Raw genomic sequence first — 21,846 nt, forward strand, 5'->3', positions numbered from 1 at the left:
ACCGAGACTACGTAGTTTTATCAAAACAGCGGAAATTTCCTCACTAGTGTCAACAGGAGGATCCGAACATTCTTCGGCACCTCCGCTCCTTCAGCGGCGCCAGCCCGGTTCTGTCCTCCACTTCTTATTGGATCGACTGGTGAACGTTGCCAGAGACAGACGGTATTTTAACTTTGCGTTGTGTGGTCGTTGTGGGTTAGTCTTCACGTTCAATACAAGAATGTTGACATTTGTTATTAAAAAAATCGTTAGTGTTAAAGACATTATCGGAATTACATCCAAATGAACAGTTCTTGGTGATGCAGTGATAATAATCTTCGAGTTTAGTTCGCATTCACTTCAAATTTCTGTTTAAACTAAGATGCCATCAAGATTTAGGCTGAAGGCATAAGAGGTGGGTTTTCTCTAAACATGTGTGGTAACCATTGGAATAGCCGGCATTTGAATCAATGATGAAATCTTATCGATTCTTAATTTTTATGGTTTATTGATGCGATTATTTGTTTGGTTTATGGCCCAATTTCCGAGTGTTCATTATTAATCTATTCTCACTAATTCGTATCAATAGATTATGAAACAATCAGATGTTAATAAAATATTACTCAGCTCGCCGCTGAAAGAAACCAAAAATAAACGCTCTATTTTGGTCCCAGGGAGTTTTATTAAGACGTTTGGTTCCACTGCCAGGCGGCTGTAAAAAACCCGCGATTGTTGGCAGCACTGGAAAATTTCAAAAGGGGCTAAATGTCAACGATCATTGTTTTCCTGAGGTTAACGTCACAGAAACCTTGAACTTTTTATTATTAACATTGCAAAAATTCCCAGATCGCGAAATTTGTCACCGCAGTCCGGAAGATTCTTCGCCGTTTTTAACGATGTGAAATTATCGCTGCGGTGAAAATTTGATATTAATTAAAATTCTCTTTGAAAGGGAAGTGACGCGGTCTAATTCACTTTTGTTGTGTGTTTATTCGATGAGAGTGAAAACAAGATGTAATTGCAAGCTTGGATTTCTATTATCTTTCAGTACTTTTTTTTTAAGTCGGTTCCTGAAAATTACTAAGTTACTTCCACGAGGCGTGTAATTACGTTTTCACGGATCCAACAGGAAAACTCAAATTATTCGATAATTGGCGCGAAATTTTAAGATGCCAAATTCGTCCTTGAATAAAAATTGATAACGGGTACTGGGAAGTTTTTTTAATACCAACCTAATTGAAGTTTCCCATTAGTAACGCCATAAACGTCATGGTTCGCGGCCTGGGTCAAACAAAAATGGTTGGTAAGATGGTAGAATTTGAAAAAATGGTGGTAGCTCTGTCTGTCACCTTGACAGTTCGAGGTTAGAATATAAATGTCATTTTGACAAGGCCTACTGGATTTATTGTTCGGATCGACCCATTTCATCAAAAATTCCCAATAAATTGGGTCACTCCGACAATGCAGTACAATTTCAATATTTAATAAAGAAAGAAAATAACAGAAGTGAATACAAACACGAGAAAATCGACATTCTTGTGGTCATTACCATTAATGTAATTATAGAATCTTCTTTCAGGAGGAAGCAGGTTTTTAAATTATATGCCACCAGGTTATATCTAGATCTTTTGATTAACAAGATTGCACCACACCTAGAATTAATGAAACTAGAGGTCGGTGTCAAGCAATAACCTTCCCGTTTCGATTAAACTAACTTTGAATGCATAATTTCAAAATTAGTAAACACTTGTAAAAGTATAAAGCTAAAATAAGAACAATACTTATTTTATGCTCTATCGACCGGCTAATCTGATGTTGTTATCGTTAATATTTTATGGTTGTTTTGAAGCACGCCACTGCTGTATCTACGTCAGTGTCTTTTTCCGTGGTCGGAAACAAAAAAAAACGGATTTCCATACAATACGAAAGATGTTAATCTGAGATGAGCGCCAAAATTTTTTCTTGAGAGAAGGAGGCGTTGCATTTTGAAACGGGTCAAAATGACAGGTTGCATATAAATGAGTGTTTAACCTCAAAGTGTCGACTTGACAGACAGGGCTGCCAACGCAATCCAACTTGCTAGGCCGCTTGAATTAAAAATCTCAACTCGATTCGAAATAAATTAGAGGATACTTAAAAAAATATTTAAAAAATACTTGCTTTTAAATTGAATTAATGAAATTATTATTTATATTGAGTTTGAAATGTTTACTTTATGATCTATTCGTTTAAATTACAAAAAAATACACGATTTTTATTTTATCGGCAAATATGTATGTATATTGTCATAAATTTGATGCTCCAAAAAAAGGCTTCCTAATACTGGAAATCTAATAATGAGTATCAAAGATCCGAATATGGGATATTCAATAATAGGAGCCGAAAATTAACTTAAAATATTGTTTTCATTTATTTATTTCAAAGGTTTAATTGTATTTTAATGAACAAGTAGTTGAAAAATAGTCGTAATAATTAATAAAAATCTAGTCAACGACGTCCTCCAATACAAGATGTTTATAAATGTTTTTAGCATCAAGGGTGGCTATGGAATTCCTGTCGTGCACTACTTGGCCGTTTTGTTTTTAAATATTCAAATTAGCACAAAAGACTTTTAGCTCGCTTTTCCAAACTGAGTTAGGGTGGTATCCAATATTAGGCAACCATCCAATATTCGGGGCTCTTCCTCTATGTAGGAGTATTAATTAAAAAGCCAATTAAAAAAAAATTGCGTAACGAAAACAAAAAAAATTCATTGGTACACATGGATGATTCGAAAGGGGGACCTTGCTCAATTTAATTCCGATTGCAAATCAATCGAAACGGACCTTTGAAGGACAGGCTTTTAGCACATTGCGCGAATATTTTTGAGGTGTTTACGACAGTAATTTTTATTTTTCTCTCCAGTGACATAAAACTGATTTATGACTGTATAGATGGGAGCATCGACTTTCTAGGCATAGTTAAACGGCTTGTACCATTTAATTTTACGGGTTATTTGATCATAAAGTTCCCGGGAGTTCTACGAAAGCACAGCCTTCGGCTGTGCTTGCATCTTTGCCTTATTTTATTGTACTCCCATGCGTGCGGATTAGTAATAATTAACATCTCCCTTCGATACAAGAAGCTAATTCGTTACAAACATGCACAGCCGCAATCCCATTAAAAATTCAATAAAACGTCATGGTTAAGCCCTAGTTTTGGTATCAGGGCACGTTAAAAACCAAAATTTCTTGCATTTAATGTCAAGGTAAGTACTGGAAAAAGTCCGGAGTATTTAGCGCGGATTTGCATATCATAACATGCAAGGAATGAGTGCATGGATCTCTGATTTATTAACACGATTGTGTTGTTAACCTCTTGTAACATTTTCATAAATTAATTGAACATGTTGGGACGCTAATTCAATCAGTGTTTAATGATAATCGCCGCTAAATGATCACAAATCTTCAAACAAAGAAGAGCATTATGATGGACAAAGCGGCAAGGATATCAGTCATTAATAATTCCAACAATAATTTAATTTTCGTTGATAATGAACAGTTGTCATAAACATAATTTATGAGTACCTAGTTACAGTCGTATTATGCATTATTTATTGTTGGCATTTTTGAGCTTTACCGGCAATTAAAAATGGGAATGGCGAAAAATTACTTTTTTACAATTACTCATAAATATTCGAGGGCAATGAATCTTGGATTGAAAACAAAACTTTCGTAGAAATTGACTTTGTGACGTAACCAGGTCGACGATGGGTTCTCTGGCGCAATTTTAACCGTAACTAATACGGACGAAATTGGTGGTATTTCAGTTTGCGCAATGCATGTTGGAAGCGGTTTTGTTTGATTACTAGAATTAGCATGGGATGTAAAATAAAAAAGAAACTAGAAATTCCGAGTACAAAGCTCTGCATAAACAGGTAGATGACGATTTAAAGAGGCAGTCGGTAAAAATCATAAAAAGGAAGCAAGAAAAAGTTGTAACGTTATTAACGGTCATCTTGCAAAAAATCCATCCAAGTGATCCATCATCTATTTTCTGTCTTAGCAGAGATAAGAAACGATGATTAATCAATGGAGTGAAAATAATAATTTAAATTACTGTTAGACTCGCATTCTTTCAAGGGAGAAACTTTCACCTGGACAACCCTGAATGTGGTTTTGGTGGCTATGAATGAATGATGAATGAGGCAATAGATGAGCTGTCGTTAAAGCTGTCATAATAACGACGTCTAGTAATTGTCTTCGGCCGACTTTTCCCGACTTAATTACAAGAAAATTGTTATTGAATCTAAATTATAACGTGTCCAAAAGACCGCTTCTTTCGACGTACATGTATATAAAGCAATTACACGCCAACCTAAGATGAATAAAATCACAATTTCATACATAAATTTCCATTACAATGATGTAATTAGCGGGACAATGTTGGCAAAAAATGTAATTTTACTTTCAATACGTGACACCCTGGTCGGATCAAGATTTTTCACTCAAGATCCGATAAAAAATACGCCAGTTTGCGACCTTCACCTTTACTTGTTTCCTGGGGAAAAAATACAGACAAAGCACGAATTAAATGACACCGTTAGAAATTCTAGTTTCGATTTGTAATACAAGAGTATTGTAGAAAGTGACGTTTCTTTTTTACCGGCGATCTTTATTCTCTGAAATGGCAACGAAAATCTAAATGTCAGGTCATAATAACAGTAATGAAGCGCTAGGTCGTGTTGACTAATTCAATTGCCTAGAGTGACATTTTCTCAGTCATAACTGGACAACGAAGAAAAAACACTACTTCACTTTGCGAGGTAGATAAAAGGTCAAAATTTACCAATCAATATTTTGTCTTTCATCATACGCCGACGCTCGCTTTACTTTTCACCAGAATTAATTTTTTGTGTAGACCTTTATTTTGTTGTTCTAAACAAATTGTCAAAAGACCCCATAAAAAAGTTACGCGGTGGGTTTTTTGAAATTTACAAGAAATTGTCTCTTTTCACAGCTTCTTAAAAAATACAGTACAGTCTAATCCACCAGATTTTCTAACATCGTATGAAATTAATCTTCTTCAGATTGAATTTTTTGTGTATATTTTCTCCAAGAACTTGTTTCTGAAGATCTTGAAAGAAGTAAAATGGATAATTGTATATCTTCGTTGACATCTCACATTTAAGCGTTATTTTCATCGGATTTGGGCTAAATGAATCCGAGCAATTACTACATAGTGTTCAAAAAATTAAACTTTTAAAATTAAGATTTTTGGGTCTATTTTGCCTGGACTACTAGAATAAACAGTAAAATCTGGAGGACTCGCAAAATAAATCGCCAAGTACATCTGATCGAATATTAATGAGAATTTTATCGAAAGGATTGATTTGTTTGAATGGGAATGTCCGAATCAGACACGCAATGTCGTGGAGTCGTGCCAAAAGCATTGTTTGCAGGGTACAGAATGTGAAAATTACCAAAAATATCCCAACATTCTTAAACTCGGTGACACTCTACATTTATGCATGCGATAATATCGTTGTGATACATTTCCGTTTCCGTCTTAATCTAAATAAATTATCGGCCCAGCAAGTCGTGTCTCAATTTGAATAGCACCTATTAACATGAGAAAATCACCCTTTGTTTGGTCGATAAGCAAACACCCTCATGTGATTAAGAATTTCAATCAGTGATCAATACTTTCCAATTACACGTAGAAACTGGAAACTTTTACTTTTCCGGCAATTTCATCGCTAATTTCTTTCCAGACTTTTGCCCGGAACTGTGTACAGGTATGTGAGCAATTTCTTGTTAACAGTAGCTAAATAAACATCTCCATAGATGGTCTTCGTTCAACAAGCAGCATTGGGTGTAACACTTTTTTTTTTTCGTCTAAATATGGACGTTCGCAGTTACTTTTTCATCGGATAATTAAGTCAAAGTTTTTGGCCGGGATCAGTTTTTGTTACAGTTATCCACAAAGGTATTTTTTATGAGTAATTATCTTACATTATTTGCGATAATCGTGGCTTAATTGCAAATTTATAACCGTTTCGGTTCACCGTTAGTAGGATTACGATGTGGGTTAGGTCTTATTTTATGTTATTTTCGAATTAGTTGGGGGATTTGTTGCAGTTATCCTGTTTACATCATTCTAATTTAGAATTCAAGAGAAATCTTGAGCGTAATTAATTAGAATAGAAATGTGCGCTCGTTCAAGGTAAAGTCGAGATAAAACTGTAGCAATTAGTCCCACACTTTTGCAGAGTTGTGACAGAGGCAGTTTTTTAACCCTCGGGTGGAAAGGAAACAATGAAGTTAGCTATAACTATAATAAGAGAAATTTTATTATTTCTCGGACTGGCGGAAGTTAGACAATTGGTTATTGAATGCTTTCTTGCTACGGTCATATCTATTGTTGAAGTTTTGTTTTATCGGAAAATGAAAAACATTTTAATTAGAAATAGAATAAAATAATAAGAGTTTATCACGGGCAAACACACGTATCCCCCAAGGACTCTCATTAGAGTTCTGTTTCGTGTTGACACATTATACAGAAATAAAAACACCACATGTTCACTTGAGCGAGATGAATATTTCAATTGCAGATTACTGCATTATAGTACAGGCAAAATAGACACAAACATTTCAAAAGCTTGGAATAATTCCCATAAGGATGATTTTTTTGTGTAGACTTTTGAAAAAATATGTTAAGGGTTGTAACTCTTGTAATTTTAGTGCCACTTTGATCAAACTTGGAGAGGTTACTCATTTAGGGTTGCTTATTAACTGTTTTTAATTTGCAGAATTGTAGGCCGAACAAGAAATTTATAATATCAAAATGAACAGAAAATTACCAATAAAAATATTAAAACTTTCAATTCTGGTAATTTTTACGCCACGTCAACTAAATTTAAGGACGTCACTAATTCAGATTATCTTATTAATTGTGTCAAATTGCAAAATTGTAAACCAAAAAAAACAAGTTTTGGAATTTTTTATTTTGGTGATGAACCAAAAATTTTTGAAAAAATATGTTAAGGGCTGTAATTCTGGTAATTTTAGCGCCACATCAATCAAATTTGGGGAGATTAATCATTCGGAGTTGCTTCGTAACTGTCTTAAATTGCAAAATTGTGGGTCAAATAAGACAAATTTTAGAAATTTTTAATCTGATGATGAAGCGCTCAAAGTACTCTATTTGGAGGTGCTGTGAAAAAGAGAAAATTTCTTGTGAATTTCAAAAAAATTGCTGTCTTGAAAACAATTAGTCCTACGAAAAATATTATATAGTTTTTTTTTTGTTGCAAATTTAATAAGATACAATTTTTATTATAGGTGGTTTTGCCATTGGAATCATTCGTGACGAGATATTTGCAGAATTGTTTTCTTTGACATTTACCACCGCGTAACTTTTTTAGCACCACATCTATCGATGGAGACTTTTGACCATTTGATTAGAACAATAAAATGAAGGTCCACACAAAAAATCAGCCTTATGCGAATTATTCCAAGGTTCATGTTAATTTTACCTAGACTATAATTTCAACTAGCAGGTTGTTTACTGTTTACGAGGAAAATAAATTTCTTAACGGTGCATGCTATTAGAACACAGTCAATATTTTCAAAAACAATATTTGAGAACGAATTAAGGAAGAGACCTCGGAGTTTTTTTCTGATCACCGCAGGGTCTTCTGCGAACTCAATCGTATAATTATTAGGGTGAATCTGCAGGTAGAATTTTTGTGTCGTCGTCGGATGCGAAAAATTACAGAGTAGACGGGATAATCGCCGGGCTACAAACTCGAATTGTTTTCACACACACGCAATTACCGCGGAAAAATAAAATGACGAAAATTCTGATCGATTCAGCGTGGGTTTCATATTTTCCGGGAAAACGCAACTTTTAGACCATTTCTCAGGACTTTTTAAACAATGAACCTGTGCGAATTTTCCGCCAAATCTCCTATCCTAGCGCGAAATTGGCTTAATTTCCCCAAAATGATCCCACCTCTCGAAAATCCGAAAACACTGAACCGGAATCTGTACTAATGGATTCGTGCAATGAGTGAACTTAATGTAGAATCGATGCCAACATTCCATTGTAGGCGAAAAGAGTTTCATTAATTAAGTCCCTAATTAATTCGTACGACCAATCATACAAAGTAAAACCAAACATGACTACAATTAGCTAATGACAATATCCAATTACGTGGACAGGGAAAAATGGAGCACCTCAAGGAAGACATCAAAGTTCCTAACGAACTTCTTTACACGTACTTAATAATTATTTTATTAAAATCTCGCTTCCTGCAATAATTGGATGAGACGCCTGCATAATTTTGTAATTAGCAGGATGCGTGTACGTTTAGTATTTTCGCTTTTAAAGTGCGAAGAAATGAGTTTCTGGGAAGACTGCTGGAGGTGCTAAAACAACGATCCGATATAAAACGAAAAAGCGCCAGTTTTCCTCACCCAGCGTGACATAACATCTCATTACTGTTCAATGAAAGTACAAGGAAAAGTCTTACACAAATGAAATTATTGTTATTTCCATTATATAACCACATTTTCGAAATTTCCTCGAAAATCGCTCGGCCGCTCTCTAATTACAGTCTGTGCCAACTGTGGGGTTACAAGAAAGACACTTTTTTGACAAATTTGCGTGCGTTGACTTGTCGTTTTATTAGTTTTGTTTAAACGAGCATTTTCTCACATTCTCGCAGTACTTTTAACGAACAAATCCAATGAACAAATATTAACTTTTGGTTAACGCAAGGTTCTCTAGTTTATGTCTCCTGGAATGTACGAAAGTGTTTACGAACAGTTTATGGGCGAACTTTTCATTCTGACAACTATTTGGAGACATCTGCGGTGTCCTTCGGCGACAGGTGTCGAAAAAAATCTTTTCTTATCTCATCCAGATTGTGCAATAATTCGGTTTATTTTTTTTTATCAAGTCGATTGATATCACAGCGTCGAGGTTTAAAATCAGGTTTTGTTCAAACAAACTTCAAATAAACACTTTTTTATTCCACTTTTCTTACAGTTCAATTGGTAAATATTTATTTTGTGCAATCAGTTTTTATTTTATGTTATTACTCGTTTATTACAGTTTTCAAAGTTATTGCGGCACAAGTACAAAAATATTATTTTTACGGATAGTTCGTCCCCGACAGTTTGCCCCCGGACAAACCTTTTCGTCCTTGGTTAATTCGTCCCCTGCAAGTTTGTCCCTGAAAGCTTTGTTTCCATGCGCTGTTTTTGTAATTTTTTACTTTAGCGGACACGGGCACAGTTATAGAAGTTACAGAAGTTTACACATCGTATGTTGTCAAAATTTAATTCGATTGATAGAAATTTTCGAGTTATAGAGAAGAAATCACAAGTAAATTTTAAGGAAAACGCAAGGGATTAAAATAAATTTCGAGTTGTAGAAAAATTCGATGAATAGAAGTTCGACTGTATTTGATTTTATTAATTAAATAAAACGAATTGCATGGCTGCCTTGTGTTACAGATATTAGGGACGAATTGTCGGGTACGAACTGGTCGTATTCCCAAGAACGTAGCACGACATTACTTTTAGAGCAGAAGAGGCGAATTTTAGCCGGTGATTTGAATGCCCCAGTTTAAAAAACCTCCGCTCGTGTTTAGTGCTAAAATCCGGGGCGTTGTTATTCCCTTTTAATTTAATCCTCGCTTGATCAATTAAAACCACTTTTGGTCACGTCTATTCATAACATGCAACTCTGCCCATTCACGCAAAAATCTGTTTGTCGAACTCGGCATTTAGCAGCGAACAAACGATTTTTCGGCGGATTTGTTGCATTTCCAGAAGGGTGAATTTAAGCCATTGATTCGATTGAACACAAGTCTTCAGCAATCTAGCGAAAATCCTCCAGGTGGCGCGGTTCACTCGTGCTTTTAGTTTCCAGATAATGTCAAGTTCGCAGTAGTCGCTTTAGGAGCAGCGGAGTGCTCAGTGTCGTGAAACTTGTTCTTTTTTACGGAATTTTTAACGATGTAAGTCAGTTTAAATCAGCAACTATTTTTCTTGAGATGAGACTTGTTGCTCGCGAGCAATAATCACGGGGAAAAAGAAACACTCGCCTGGAGGTTCGCGATTTTTTGAGAATTTTTGCGCTGTAAAATTTTGTTATTATCTGCTTTTAATGCGCTTTTTATTCAACGGCCATTTTCCGCCGTAAAAATTGATCGGGTTCTGTAATTACGGCGCCACAAGACTGAAGCGAGCGCAGTTTTATGGGCTCGAATTATTGTGAAGATTTAATAGTCGCCGTCATCATGAATCCTAATTTTTCTAGGGCTCAAAGATCGCTCATTTGCATTTTTGGTGGTTTTACCTTCGGATGAGATATCTTATCAGATATCCATTGGCATTATTTTGGTGAAAAACACTTCTTCGAATCGTGACGAAATTTGTCAGCAGATAATAAAATTGGTCGATTCGTTCATTGAACCGGTAAATCTCATCCGATTTTATGAAGACGTCCCAGAAATGTTCACCACCTGTCTAAAGATTAATTAATTTCAAGCATCAAGCGGACAATGCAATCTAATTGAGAATTGCAATGGCATTAATATGTATGGCACGATCGGCATAAATCATGCCATTATTACATAATTTGATACTAATATTATATTAAAAATAATAGAGAAAATATGCGTCGGCACGAAGGAAAGTCGGAATTGCTTCTTGTCCCAACTTCCGAAAGAGTTTCTATTTATCAATAGGAAAATATGTAAGAATCTATCAATTGATTGAGTCATAATATCGATCTCGCAGCGGATATTAAATTTTCACTTTCATATAGCACGAAACGTCAATTTCGATGCACTCTTAATTGGTTAGAACGCTTTCAGGTTATTGGATCAACGAAAGGAAATATTGATTCCCGTGGCCAAGATTGAAAAAGTTGGAGTTATTAGCTTTTAATTTCCTCGGTTAAATTTAATGTGTGCAGGTCGTACATTATAACTGTAAAGCTTAATAGCGAAAAACAAAGCGCGCAAAATAAATGATCGCGTAAATTATCTACCTACGTCTTCAGATGATGCTATTACAGTGAAAACTAGTTGATTCGGGTCAAACCTTCCATGGACGCCAAGGAAGGATGTCCGATACTGGATTTTGATAACCGCCCTCACATTGGCGTAATTAGCAACGCAGCTGAATGTTTAATTGGTTTTTTGCGTTCCGCCATTTCGTATTGATCCCACATTTCGATGAAGGCGCCGGTTAATAACCAGATTTCCTTATTCTCAGGGTTAGCCTTCACTCTCAGCATTCACAACACACCCAACTTGTCATATTGTCGAACCAAACGGGCGATTTTGTGGGTAAATTCCCTTCCAAACCCATAAAACTTGTTACGATTAAAACACCCATAAAATCCGACAAATATTTAAACCGTCCATCTAACCCATGACTTTTTGAGCTTAAATCAGACGTGACTAAAAATCAATAGTGGGGTTGTTGCGTGCTAACTATAAAGAGCAAAAAGTCCGAAGTGAAAGCTTTTCTTGCGTTTTCTTAATCAGACTAAACAGTGGATTCTTCAACAATAGTTTTGCGTCATCTTTATCAACTTAATTAACTCCGCAAGGTAAACAAAAGTTTATAATTCGGGCCACAAAAAAGTGCTAATTTGTTTAACACCTTTATGACCTCTACAAAATTGTTTAAACAATAAAACGTGTGTCTATTGTCTTTTAATTCGAGAGAATTGTTTGGAAGATTAGGATGGCAGAAAAATCCAAGAACACCTGTTGAATTGCTCGAATCTGGGCTACGTATCGTCATTTGAATTCATAAAGACAAATCTTGCAATTCCGACAAATTTAATGTATTGACAGATTAGAGTTTTCTCTCGGAGATAACTAATAACTAGATAAATAATAACGCACGTCCTGCTCCATTCCGAAATTGAAAATCGCTTTATTCGTAGAAAAGCCGGTGCTTCAAAACGGTTTCCTTATCTTGACACCTCACTGTTTAGGAAATCTGGTCGTAATAATTTAGATTCCTTTTAATCTTTATTTCGGCAATAAATAAATTCTGTCAAGTGGACGATTTAATCCTCATCCTCTCAGGATTGGAGCGTCGTGGTTGGCAACATTTTTCACTAAAAATAAAAACCACCAGAATCCCTACATTTTCATTCCGTCCATGTTAAAATGCGCTCCTTCATTAAAACAGTACTTGATGTCTTCAACCGCACTTCATGCTTGAAAGGTTTAAGTGATTTTGGTCACTGAACTTCCTAAACTTCTTGGCAAAAAAAACCTCAAGGACGCATCTAACATAACATCAATCTCTTCGTATTGTCGACATTGTGTTTAAGAGATTGGATGTTTTTACCGGATGCTGTGTCATTATGTTCTTTTTCCAACACTGATGCGTGATTTTAATTGGGAAGATAGGAAATGGTAGTGTTAAATGGACGAAATGGTGGTCTGATGATTTACCATGGTGGAGAGTTGATGAAATTTCAGCCCAAGAAGAGTAAAAAAAACCAGTTAACAAGTGTCACGTTCGCTAATAACTCCTACTAACCGCTCCTCTTCTTTTATTTTATTATAACTGTCGTGCTAAATGTTGACATTATTCATTACCATAAACTGTTGTAAAAATGACCGGGAACTAGTTTAACACCAGACTCGCTAATTGTACACGTAACCGTGACCCAAAACATAAAAATTATAATATCATCTGCTGGAGAAAGTCATTCTAATAACTAAAATACCTCAAATTCTGTTCTAATTACAGTTTTGATCGGAATTCGGATATTGACGCGGCTCGAGGGAGATTTTCCATTCGTATTCTTGGCTCGTTTTTCCAAAAACCATCCTTGTGCTACAATCGGCTCGTTTGAAGCCTCTATTGATTAAGCATCACCTTGAATTCCATCATTAAAGTCGTCTTAAACTCCTCAATCCGTGTAATCAACAAAACGAAAATTATCACCTCACCATTAACGATCATTGATCACCCAATCGAAGGTTACAATGAAATCAGCAACCTTCAAAGAACTCGTGTCTTCGAATACCAAAACCGCGCTGGCCTAAAAAAATAAATTTCCTTTGCTTTGTTGCAGATAGCACGCCTCATTTTTCCCATTTTTGAACCACCGCAGAATTTCCACGAATGTCACAGGTACAATCTCAAGGTGAGTGTTTTTTTCGGCTCTTCGAATTTTGCCTTCGAGACTTGTTAGGAATTTGTGGTTATTTATTTTTTGTCAGTTTCTGGGCTTCCGAACATTCTTCCGATACAATTAAGCGATAAAATGATTTGTTGCGTAATTCGATTCGGGTTCTTCGAGTTTAATTTATTTTCGGAGAAGACTTCACAGGCCCGGACTTGATTTGTTTCTAATCAGCTTGTAGAAAGTAGTCCATTGACGATTCGTGATTCCCAATAACAATAAGAAATTGGGAAAGACATGAGCACGAGCGTTGACGGTCGTTACGTTTCGCCACATAAATTATCATCTTCCAATTGCGATTGTCTCGAATTTAAAGATGTCATAACTCAAAGCACAAAAGCTCGATTCGTCACTGTTTCACCAACTTTTGATTGATTCAAGCAGAGTGTCCACGTTTACACAATTTTTATCTCAGTCACACCCACGTTCCGTCCTCAATCTCCTTGTCACAATAAAATCCTCTTTTATTGTCCATACGTTTCCCGAATGCTGGATCGATGCAAAAAGGCCTGCAAATCGCAGTTCTTTCACCTTTGATGGGCGTCTCCGACTAATAGCTTCTAATTGAATCACTCAGTATACATGTGCAGGCAAATTGATTTCAAATAATCCTCATCTGTGGCGAATCGGAGCAATTTTCTCGTCGTAAAATGCGGATAATTTGCCGTACACGGGGAAAAAGTTAATCCCTTAATTGCCCACATTCTTATCGTTGGAGAAATGTTAAGCTCTCGGTTGGGGGGCGCCTACTGGCGCCGTCTGCGGCCATGAAGATAATTGTGGCTTTAGTCGATTTTGGCGTCTCCCTTAATTGTTGTTGTTCCCACTAACATTTACAAGCTTTCCACGTACGATCGGTCAAAGAATGCAAAGCATGCAGAAAACGAACGTCCATCGACAAAAACATTTTGATAAAGTAAAAGGTAATTTAGCGCCGGTCCAACGGTTTTCTAACAGTTTTAAGCGCGCGCTCCAGGCACTGCGAGGATGTTCCTAAATTAGAGGAATGCGAATTTTAGGACGGACAATTAGTTCGACTTTGAGAGTAATTGGATAATTCAAGGACAGCTGGAAATTCGTGCTTTTCGCCGGGAGTGTATTAAAAAACGTTTATTATTCCATTTCCAAGTCGGTCATGTCCTGATAGCAAGGGAGCTTTGTTCGTGTGACAAATCATGTTGTAAATTACGGCGAAGCTTATCTGAGAGTTTCAGGAGACGCCAACGACAAAGTCTGTGCTGCTTTCACTCAATAAGAGGAATTGTAAATGCACGAAATTACAAAAATTCTTTAGATTGTACGTTTTGAAAATTCCACCCCCAAGGCCAGTGCATTATCGATCTACCCCTCGTCAGCGAACTGGACACATGCCAAACCAACTCTGCCTTTCGGTGGAAACGTTTTCTTTCATAATTAAAACATTGAGGCTAGCAGAGAAAGCACGTACTTTTACTGCAACTCTTTCCTAAGAATTTTCCCTCGTAGTCCAGGCAAAATAAACAGTTTATGTGAAATAGGTGAAGGCACAATTAGGATTATTTCCAAAATGTTACATTTTAGTCTCCATCACTTGACACTGAACAATTAATTACCAGAGTTAGAAGTTTAAATATTTTTTTGGGTAATTTTTTTGTTCATTTTAAATTAAAAATTCCTAAAATTTGTCTTGTTTGCCCTACAATTTTGCAATTGAAGACAGTTAATACGCAATTGCAAGTAAAATAAAAAATTACAAATCGTTTTTTTTTGTCTATAATTTTGCAATGTACAATGGTTTATCCCCAAAATAAAAAATTCCAAAACTTGTCTTTTTTTGGCAATTTGCAATTTGGCACAATTAATAAGATAATCTGAATTAGTGACCTTCCCAAATTTAGTTGACGTGCCGTAGAAATTACCAGAATTGGATTTTTTTTTACGTACTTTTCTCTTCAGTTTGATATTAAAAATTTCTAAAATTTGCCTGTTTCGATCTACAATTCTGCAATTTAGCACAGTTAATAAGCAACCTTAAATGAGTTACCTCTCCAAATTTGATCAAAGTGGCAGTAAAATTACCAAAATTACAGCTCTTAACATTGTTTTTAAAAAGTTTTTAGTTCATCTCTAAAATAAAAAAAATCAAAATTTGTCTTTTTTTGTCTATAATTTTGAAATATAGTACAATTAATAAGAAATTATGAATTAGTAACCTCCCTAAATTTAGTTGACGTGGCGTAAAAATTACCAAAGTTAGAATTTTTTTTTTTTGATAATTTTCTGTTCATCTTAGGATTAAAAAATTTCAAAATTTGTCTTTTTTGGTTTACAATTTTGCAATTTGGCACAATTAATAAGATAGTCTGAATTAGTCACCTCCCCAAATTTAGTTGACGCGACGTAAAAATTACCAGAGTTAGAAGTTTTTATATATTTTTTAGTAATTTTCTGTTCATCTTTAGATTAAAAATTTCTAAAATTTGTTTTGTTTGACCTAAAATCTTGCAATTTAAGCCAGTTAATAAGCAACTCCGAGTGACTAACCTCCCCAAATTTGATTGCTGTGGCGTAAAAATTACCAGAATTAGAAGTTTTTATATATTTTTTGCTAATTTTCTATTCATATTCAGATTAAAAATTTCTAAAATTTGTCTTGTTTCACCTAAAATTCTGCAATTTAACACAGTTAATAAGCAACCCTAAATGAGTAACCTCTCAAATTTGATCAAAGTGGCGCTAAAATTACCAGAGTTACAGCCCTTAACAGATTTATTCAAAAGTTTTTTAATATTAAGATCTGCCGTCTATAGTGTAATAACATAGTGATTTAATAATCTAGAACGATAGTTTTAACTAATTCTTTGTACACAAAATCACAGAATTGGGAATTTTTCCTCGCTTTTGAAATTTTTGTGTCTATTTTGCCTGGACTTATCAATCGTCCTCTAAAATCAACAAACAAATAATAAATCAAAAGAACGGCCTTCAAAACGACCTTGCTTACGCAGAATAATTCTTGATGATGACCGTAATTAAATTCAAAAGAAAGATAACGTCACGTTTGCCTGAAGGCATGAAGATTTCAACGGAAAAGTCTCGGGTTTCGGTGATGATTGCGAATCCCCAGAGGATAAATTTGTTTAAACTTGTCTTTGTAATTAAACAGGTTGTCCTATTTGGTTAGTTTCGCTTGAATTTTTAACGAGAGACGTACATTGGAGTCGTGTAAGTAAACTTTTTGATTGTTTTCTTGAAACTTTCCTTCTGAAAACTGTAAATTATGTAACAGGAAGCGCGTCATTAACGCAACAAAATCGCTAAATAATTATTACATACTACAAGAAATAGATCCAACGGAAATGTTGACATAATTGAGCATCTTCGATCGAAACTAGTTTTAGGGTTAGCGGCCTTAATTCTTAATTTAGAGCGTTTCGAGCGATTTATATGCTCGGACACATTCTCGCGAATTAATGATTGCGGTTTTTCTAAAAGTGTTAATTAAGTGGAATCAGGTCTATAAATAATTAACGAAACATTCGGAGCACTATTCTCGCAGTTCCCGGAGGATTTACGATCCACTGGATTAAGAAAAAACCGAAATGTGTATAAACCCATAATTAATACTCGGCGGTCCTTTGCTTGTCAAGTCTGTAATTAAATTTCGTAACGAAAAAATTCATTAGCCGAAAGGAAATTAATTTCCTTCGAGATGAAACGTTTTTATCGCTTGACATCTAATTATTTCGCGATTGCTCTGAAAATCCCTCTTAATTTTATTTTTGTTCCGCGCGCGTCTTTTACTAAATAAAACTTGTAATTGCGGTTCACCGGATATTATTTCTATTATTAGCCTCTGGATTGACGTCTTCGTGGAAATTCGCAAGAGATGACTTATCTAACGCTACGTACGCAAGTGTGGAATAATAGAAATCCATGAATGAGACGTGATGAATACTAATGGATTTTTTGCTACTTCCATTTCAATTCTGGACTGGTCGAGAGTGCGTTTTTAGAGCGGAGAAGCGGCGCCAAGAAAAATCGCTCGTTTTTCACGTTTCAATCCTTCGATGCCCGTTAATTAACTAATACAAACTCCATCGAAGCAAGCTAATTGATGTTCGTTCTGTCATTCTAATCATGTTCTTGTTTCCAGTTTCACCTCTGGACCATGGACATCTGGCGTAACACTAAATGACCAGTGGGCATGTTGAACTCTCGTTCCTACCATAACGTGCGACCTCCAGGCCGGAAAAAGTAACCACCTCCGAAATGCATTCAAAAGCCAAATCCTTCGCCATCAAGTGCGCCATTGGTGCCCTCGTTATGTATCTTTGCGTCCACATCTTGACAACCACTCGAGCATCGGAAGCCATCCGCGAGTTGCAACAGTCCGGAAGAAATCTCGCCGCTTTGGATCCTCAAACGGATCCGTTGTTGGGTGAACCGATCAAAGAAGCGTTTCCGATTGTTGAGCCGACGAAGATGGTGTCCACGACGGAAAAAGCTCAAGATAGCGTGACTGAAAGGGTCCGGAAGGTCACCAAGTGCTTGGATAGACCCATGACGCCTAAAGTGCAACAGAGGGGTGATTATTGGGTGTTGTATAATTACGTTATGGCGGAGAAGACGTTCAAGTGTCATGAGAGTATTACGTATACGACTCACGCTGATTATTCTTTTATGGATAACTTGTTGCCATTGTTGGAGAGGTGGCGAGGGCCTATTAGTTTGGCTTTGCATGCTCCGGGGACCGATTTCAAGAACACAGTGGATTCCATTGCGTATTTGAGGGACTGCACTGACAGCCTCGTCAAAGAGTACGTCACGTTTCATGTGTACTTCAGCACCAAGCATGTCCCCAAAGAGGTCAGTATTTAGTTATCCTAAAACCGGTCATAAATCAAATTCGGTTCACCCTAGAACGCACTGTGGAAACGAGGCTTTAGTTTTCACTTTCCCTTGTCGGTTTCCTTTAGAAAACGAGAAATTTTGTAGACTTTTTACGGACTCTCCTTCACTCTGCGATGACGTCTTCCACTGATATCGGCGCCTATTTTCGTCGTTCATCCCATCATCACCTTGATCAGTACAATAAAATGAGTAATTTATTTATTTAAACGAAACAAATAGGATCTTTTACGCGAATTCCTCACGTTTTTTTCGCCGATAAGCTCGCGGTGAGTCAACATCGTTTTGAAGAATCTCAGCTAATCGTTTACATCATCAAAACTGTTTTTGTGCTTGATTAACTTTTCGAGGACGTCGTCGTAATGACTGTCGTTATTTTCGTTAGATAAACTATTTCCTAGTACAGTACACTCTCGATAATTTGAAGTTTTTTCCCGGTCCCCTCGATTTCTTTCGACAAATTGAAAAATTTCAATGTATTTTGGTTCCCTCGCTAATTTGAAGTAAAATCGAGATCTTTTTTCCCGCCAACACTTTATAATTTGAATTTTTCACTCTAGAATTTTTGTTAATTTGAAGTCCCTCGCGTGGGCGTACAAGAAATAAAGAAAACTTCTGAACAAGCCATTCTTAAAAATTCCATTGCAGTTTCAAAATCAGATTTTAGATTTTTTTGACTCTTTTAACAAAGGGCTCTTGGAAGTTTCGTCGTAACATAAATCTGTTTCACCAGAAAAATTCATAACTTACAAGGGATAAAATTGTCCATCATTTTTAGCAATTGTGCATAATAAAACACATTTCTACAAATACAAAAACAGCTTTATGTAAAAAAAACTACGTTTAGTTTTAAAATAAACTTAAAAAGTGAGTAAAAATAAGCTCAAAAAAGTCACACAATTTTTCCGCATCGAGTCGAACTTCCATAGTTTAGTTTAACTTGAGTGAAATTTTTTGGACAATATTGGAAAGTGTGATCCATCAGTTTACTTATATTCAATGAAAGTAAAGAAAGCATTAGACACTGAAACTCACTTAAGTACGTATGTTGCGCCCGTTTCTAAATTACAGTCGAAATTCCATAACTCGAAGTCTGAAGGGAAATCACAATTTGTTCGAGTTAAAGTAAAACTAAACAAAAAATTATAATTTTATTGAAGTACATAATTCGTTATTAAATTTTAGGGCATAATATGTCTGTTGTTACATTTTTTTTCATAAAATTGTTTTTAAAGAATTATAAATGTACTCAGTAGCACAGTCTTTCATTATAAAAAAAAGAGTTTCAATATTGCAAACGCATTCTTCACTTCGAGAAATTTTCGTCAAAAATCTGATTTTGATCCGAATTTTTGGTAAATTCTTCTTCTTGCACTTAAACATTTGTTTTATGGCTCAATTCTTCTAGTGGAATATCGTTGTCAGAATCAGTTACCCCTCAAAACCAGATTTTCGAAATATAATTCAGAATAGATAAAATTCTAAATTTATGGTGGCATTTAAAGCTTTAAAGTATCAACTTTTCGAGTTATAGAAGTTATAGAAGTTTATGTTGGTACAATTTAATTCGATTTATAGACATTTTCGAGTTATAGACAAGAAATCACATGTTAATTTTAAGGAAAACGCAAGGGAATAAAATAAATTTCGAGTTGTAAAAAAATTCGATTGGTGGAAGTTCGACTGTATTACAAATTATGGACAATATTTTTTCTCATTTTTTGAACATTTTGCCAGGTTCCTTGAATTTCAAATTATCGAAAGTCCACTGTACAGCGAAATGAAAGAATTCCGAGTTCATTAGGAATTGTCACGAAAGCGGCATAGACAAGAAACTGCTAATTGGAAAAATTTCGCTCGTTTGGGGTTCACCACAATTTTTATTGTGCGGCATTGCATGAAAAGTAGTCGTTTTTCTAATTTGATAAGTGTCAATAACGTCGTCGGGAATATTCACGCGCGATTTTAATAAGATAATTAGTTGTCGGCCGACTTTAAAAGAGTCCCAGGAGGGAAATAACGTTGGAAAAGTTTCCAAAGTTTGTTTAAAACGGATGTTGATTTAGAACTCCGCGAGGAACCTGGAGATGCTTTCTTTACATTTCCATTTCGAGACTAAATAGTTCGCTTTTGCAGGTCCCCCGCCACAACCACGTCTTGACCGAACCGTACAACTGCTCGCTGTCTCCGCCATTCCTCAACGTGACTTCCGACCAAATGTATAAATCGCAAAAGAAGTTGTTGTATCCAGTGAACGTCGGTCGCAACGTGGCCCGCGAAACGGCTCAAACCCACTACATCCTCCCATCAGACATCGAACTCTATCCTAGTCCAAATATAATACCACAGTTCCTAGAAATGATAGCCGATAATAGTGGCCCTCTTCTCAGCAAAAACCCCAAAGTTTTTCCTCTGCATTTGTTCGAAGTCAGTGCCAATCAGCAAGTTCCGGACAGTAAGACGAAACTGAAAGAGATGTTAGCTAATGGGACTGCGCTACCGTTCCATAAGAAACTCTGTCCAGGCTGTCACAGCGTTCCTAAAGCGAAAGAGTGGCAGAACGCGAAAGAAACGAGCAAGTTGAGGGTGTTCCACGTGGGGAAACGAAACGGGAAGTTTATTCACTGGGAGCCGATTTTTATAGGAACACATGCGGATCCGTTGTACGACGAGAGGTTGAGTTGGGAGGGAAAGAGTGACAAGATGACTCAGGTAGTGTTGCTCGGGTACAAAAAAGAAGTGTTTCTCATTTGAATTTTTCAGGGATACGCGCTGTGCGTCCTCGACTACGACTTCTTAATACTCGACAACGCTTTCTTGGTGCATCGGCCAGGGATCAAAGTCTACAAGAAAGACTCGAAGAGAGCGATGTTAGCTGCAAAGACGAATCAGCTCATCAAAAAAATCATTTTCCCCGAACTTAAAGTCTTATATGGCATTAAAAAAGGCTGTGCTGTGTAAAATAGTGGTGTTAAAATATTAGCCATATTTAGTGTATTGATGTAAGTCCTCAAGAACATACTGGAAACTGTTTGAAATGACATGTTGTTAATTTATTGTTGCTTTATTTTAAATTTCTTTAGAAAGAGTTTTATTTTTGTGTGTTAGATGTCTGTTTGATTTTTCGACTGATGGACAAAGTCTGACTATTTATTTTCACTGGCGTCCCAGTGGCGTTCATTTTTCATTTTGTGTATATAATTTTATTGCTCATGTTTCTTAAGTATTGCGATTATTATAAGTTGTACTTAAACTAAGTAAATTATTATGATGTAATTTTATTTTTGCTGTATTAGCGGTTAATGTGCCTTATCAATTGATGTGGTGATGACAAAACATATTACTTTTGTACTATTAAAGATTGTGTATACTGCTGTATACTCAAATATAAATATTACCGACTTATTGGTTTGTTTCTTTGACAAAGCTTTAACCCTTTAACTGTTGCAAATGTATGCAGGTGTCCCAGAGAACAAAAGAAGGTGCCGGCAGCAATACAGATGGTAAATTTCAAAACAAAAATTGGTTAAGTTTAAAAGTAATTGAGAAAGAAATAAAAATTAACAACCAATCCCAGAAGCTTATTCTAGAGATGGAGTAAAATATTCTAGGTAACGAGAGTCTAATATCTATCTGACCAATGAATGAGAGTCTAATATCTATCTGACAATGAATGATAGTATGTCCATAGTTACCGATTTTCAAATCCTGTTCTGCATCGGGATTGGCTACCGTTTTTTCGTCTTAATTCGATTATTTTTT

At 35.8% G+C, this 21,846-nt stretch overlaps 1 protein-coding gene across 2 annotated transcripts; it reads left to right on the forward strand.

Moving 5' to 3' along the window:
• Positions 1-282: 282 nt before the first annotated feature.
• Positions 283-21,489, forward strand: LOC148175714 (beta-1,4-glucuronyltransferase 1-like). 2 transcript variants are annotated; one of them, XM_088034939.1, is made up of 4 exons: positions 283-394; positions 17,330-18,042; positions 20,221-20,796; positions 20,848-21,489. In XM_088034939.1, the coding sequence occupies exons 2-4, from the start codon at positions 17,446-17,448 to the stop codon at positions 21,043-21,045; spliced, it is 1,371 nt and encodes a 456-aa protein (XP_087891065.1). In that variant the 5' UTR covers positions 283-394; positions 17,330-17,445; the 3' UTR covers positions 21,046-21,489. The 2 variants fall into 2 exon arrangements, with proteins under 2 accessions (XP_087891065.1, XP_087891066.1); XM_088034940.1 differs by lacking the exon at positions 283-394 and adding an exon at positions 9,887-9,988.
• The last annotated feature ends 357 nt before the right edge of the window (positions 21,490-21,846 follow it).

This window comes from Gnatocerus cornutus, chromosome 4 (genome assembly GCF_029298725.1).
Source record: "Gnatocerus cornutus isolate USDA-ARS CGAHR chromosome 4, icGnaCorn1.1, whole genome shotgun sequence".
Lineage (NCBI taxonomy): Eukaryota > Metazoa > Arthropoda > Insecta > Coleoptera > Tenebrionidae > Gnatocerus > Gnatocerus cornutus.

Excerpts from the sequence above, each read along its gene's own strand:
- LOC148175714 (XM_088034939.1), top strand. The coding sequence starts at position 17,446 with ATGCATTCAAAAGCCAAATCCTTCGCCATCAAGTGCGCCATTGGTGCC. Across the intron at positions 18,043-20,220 it reads CCAAGCATGTCCCCAAAGAG|GTCCCCCGCCACAACCACGT; the intron begins GTCAGTATTTAG and ends TCGCTTTTGCAG. Across the intron at positions 20,797-20,847 it reads AGAGTGACAAGATGACTCAG|GGATACGCGCTGTGCGTCCT; the intron begins GTAGTGTTGCTC and ends TGAATTTTTCAG.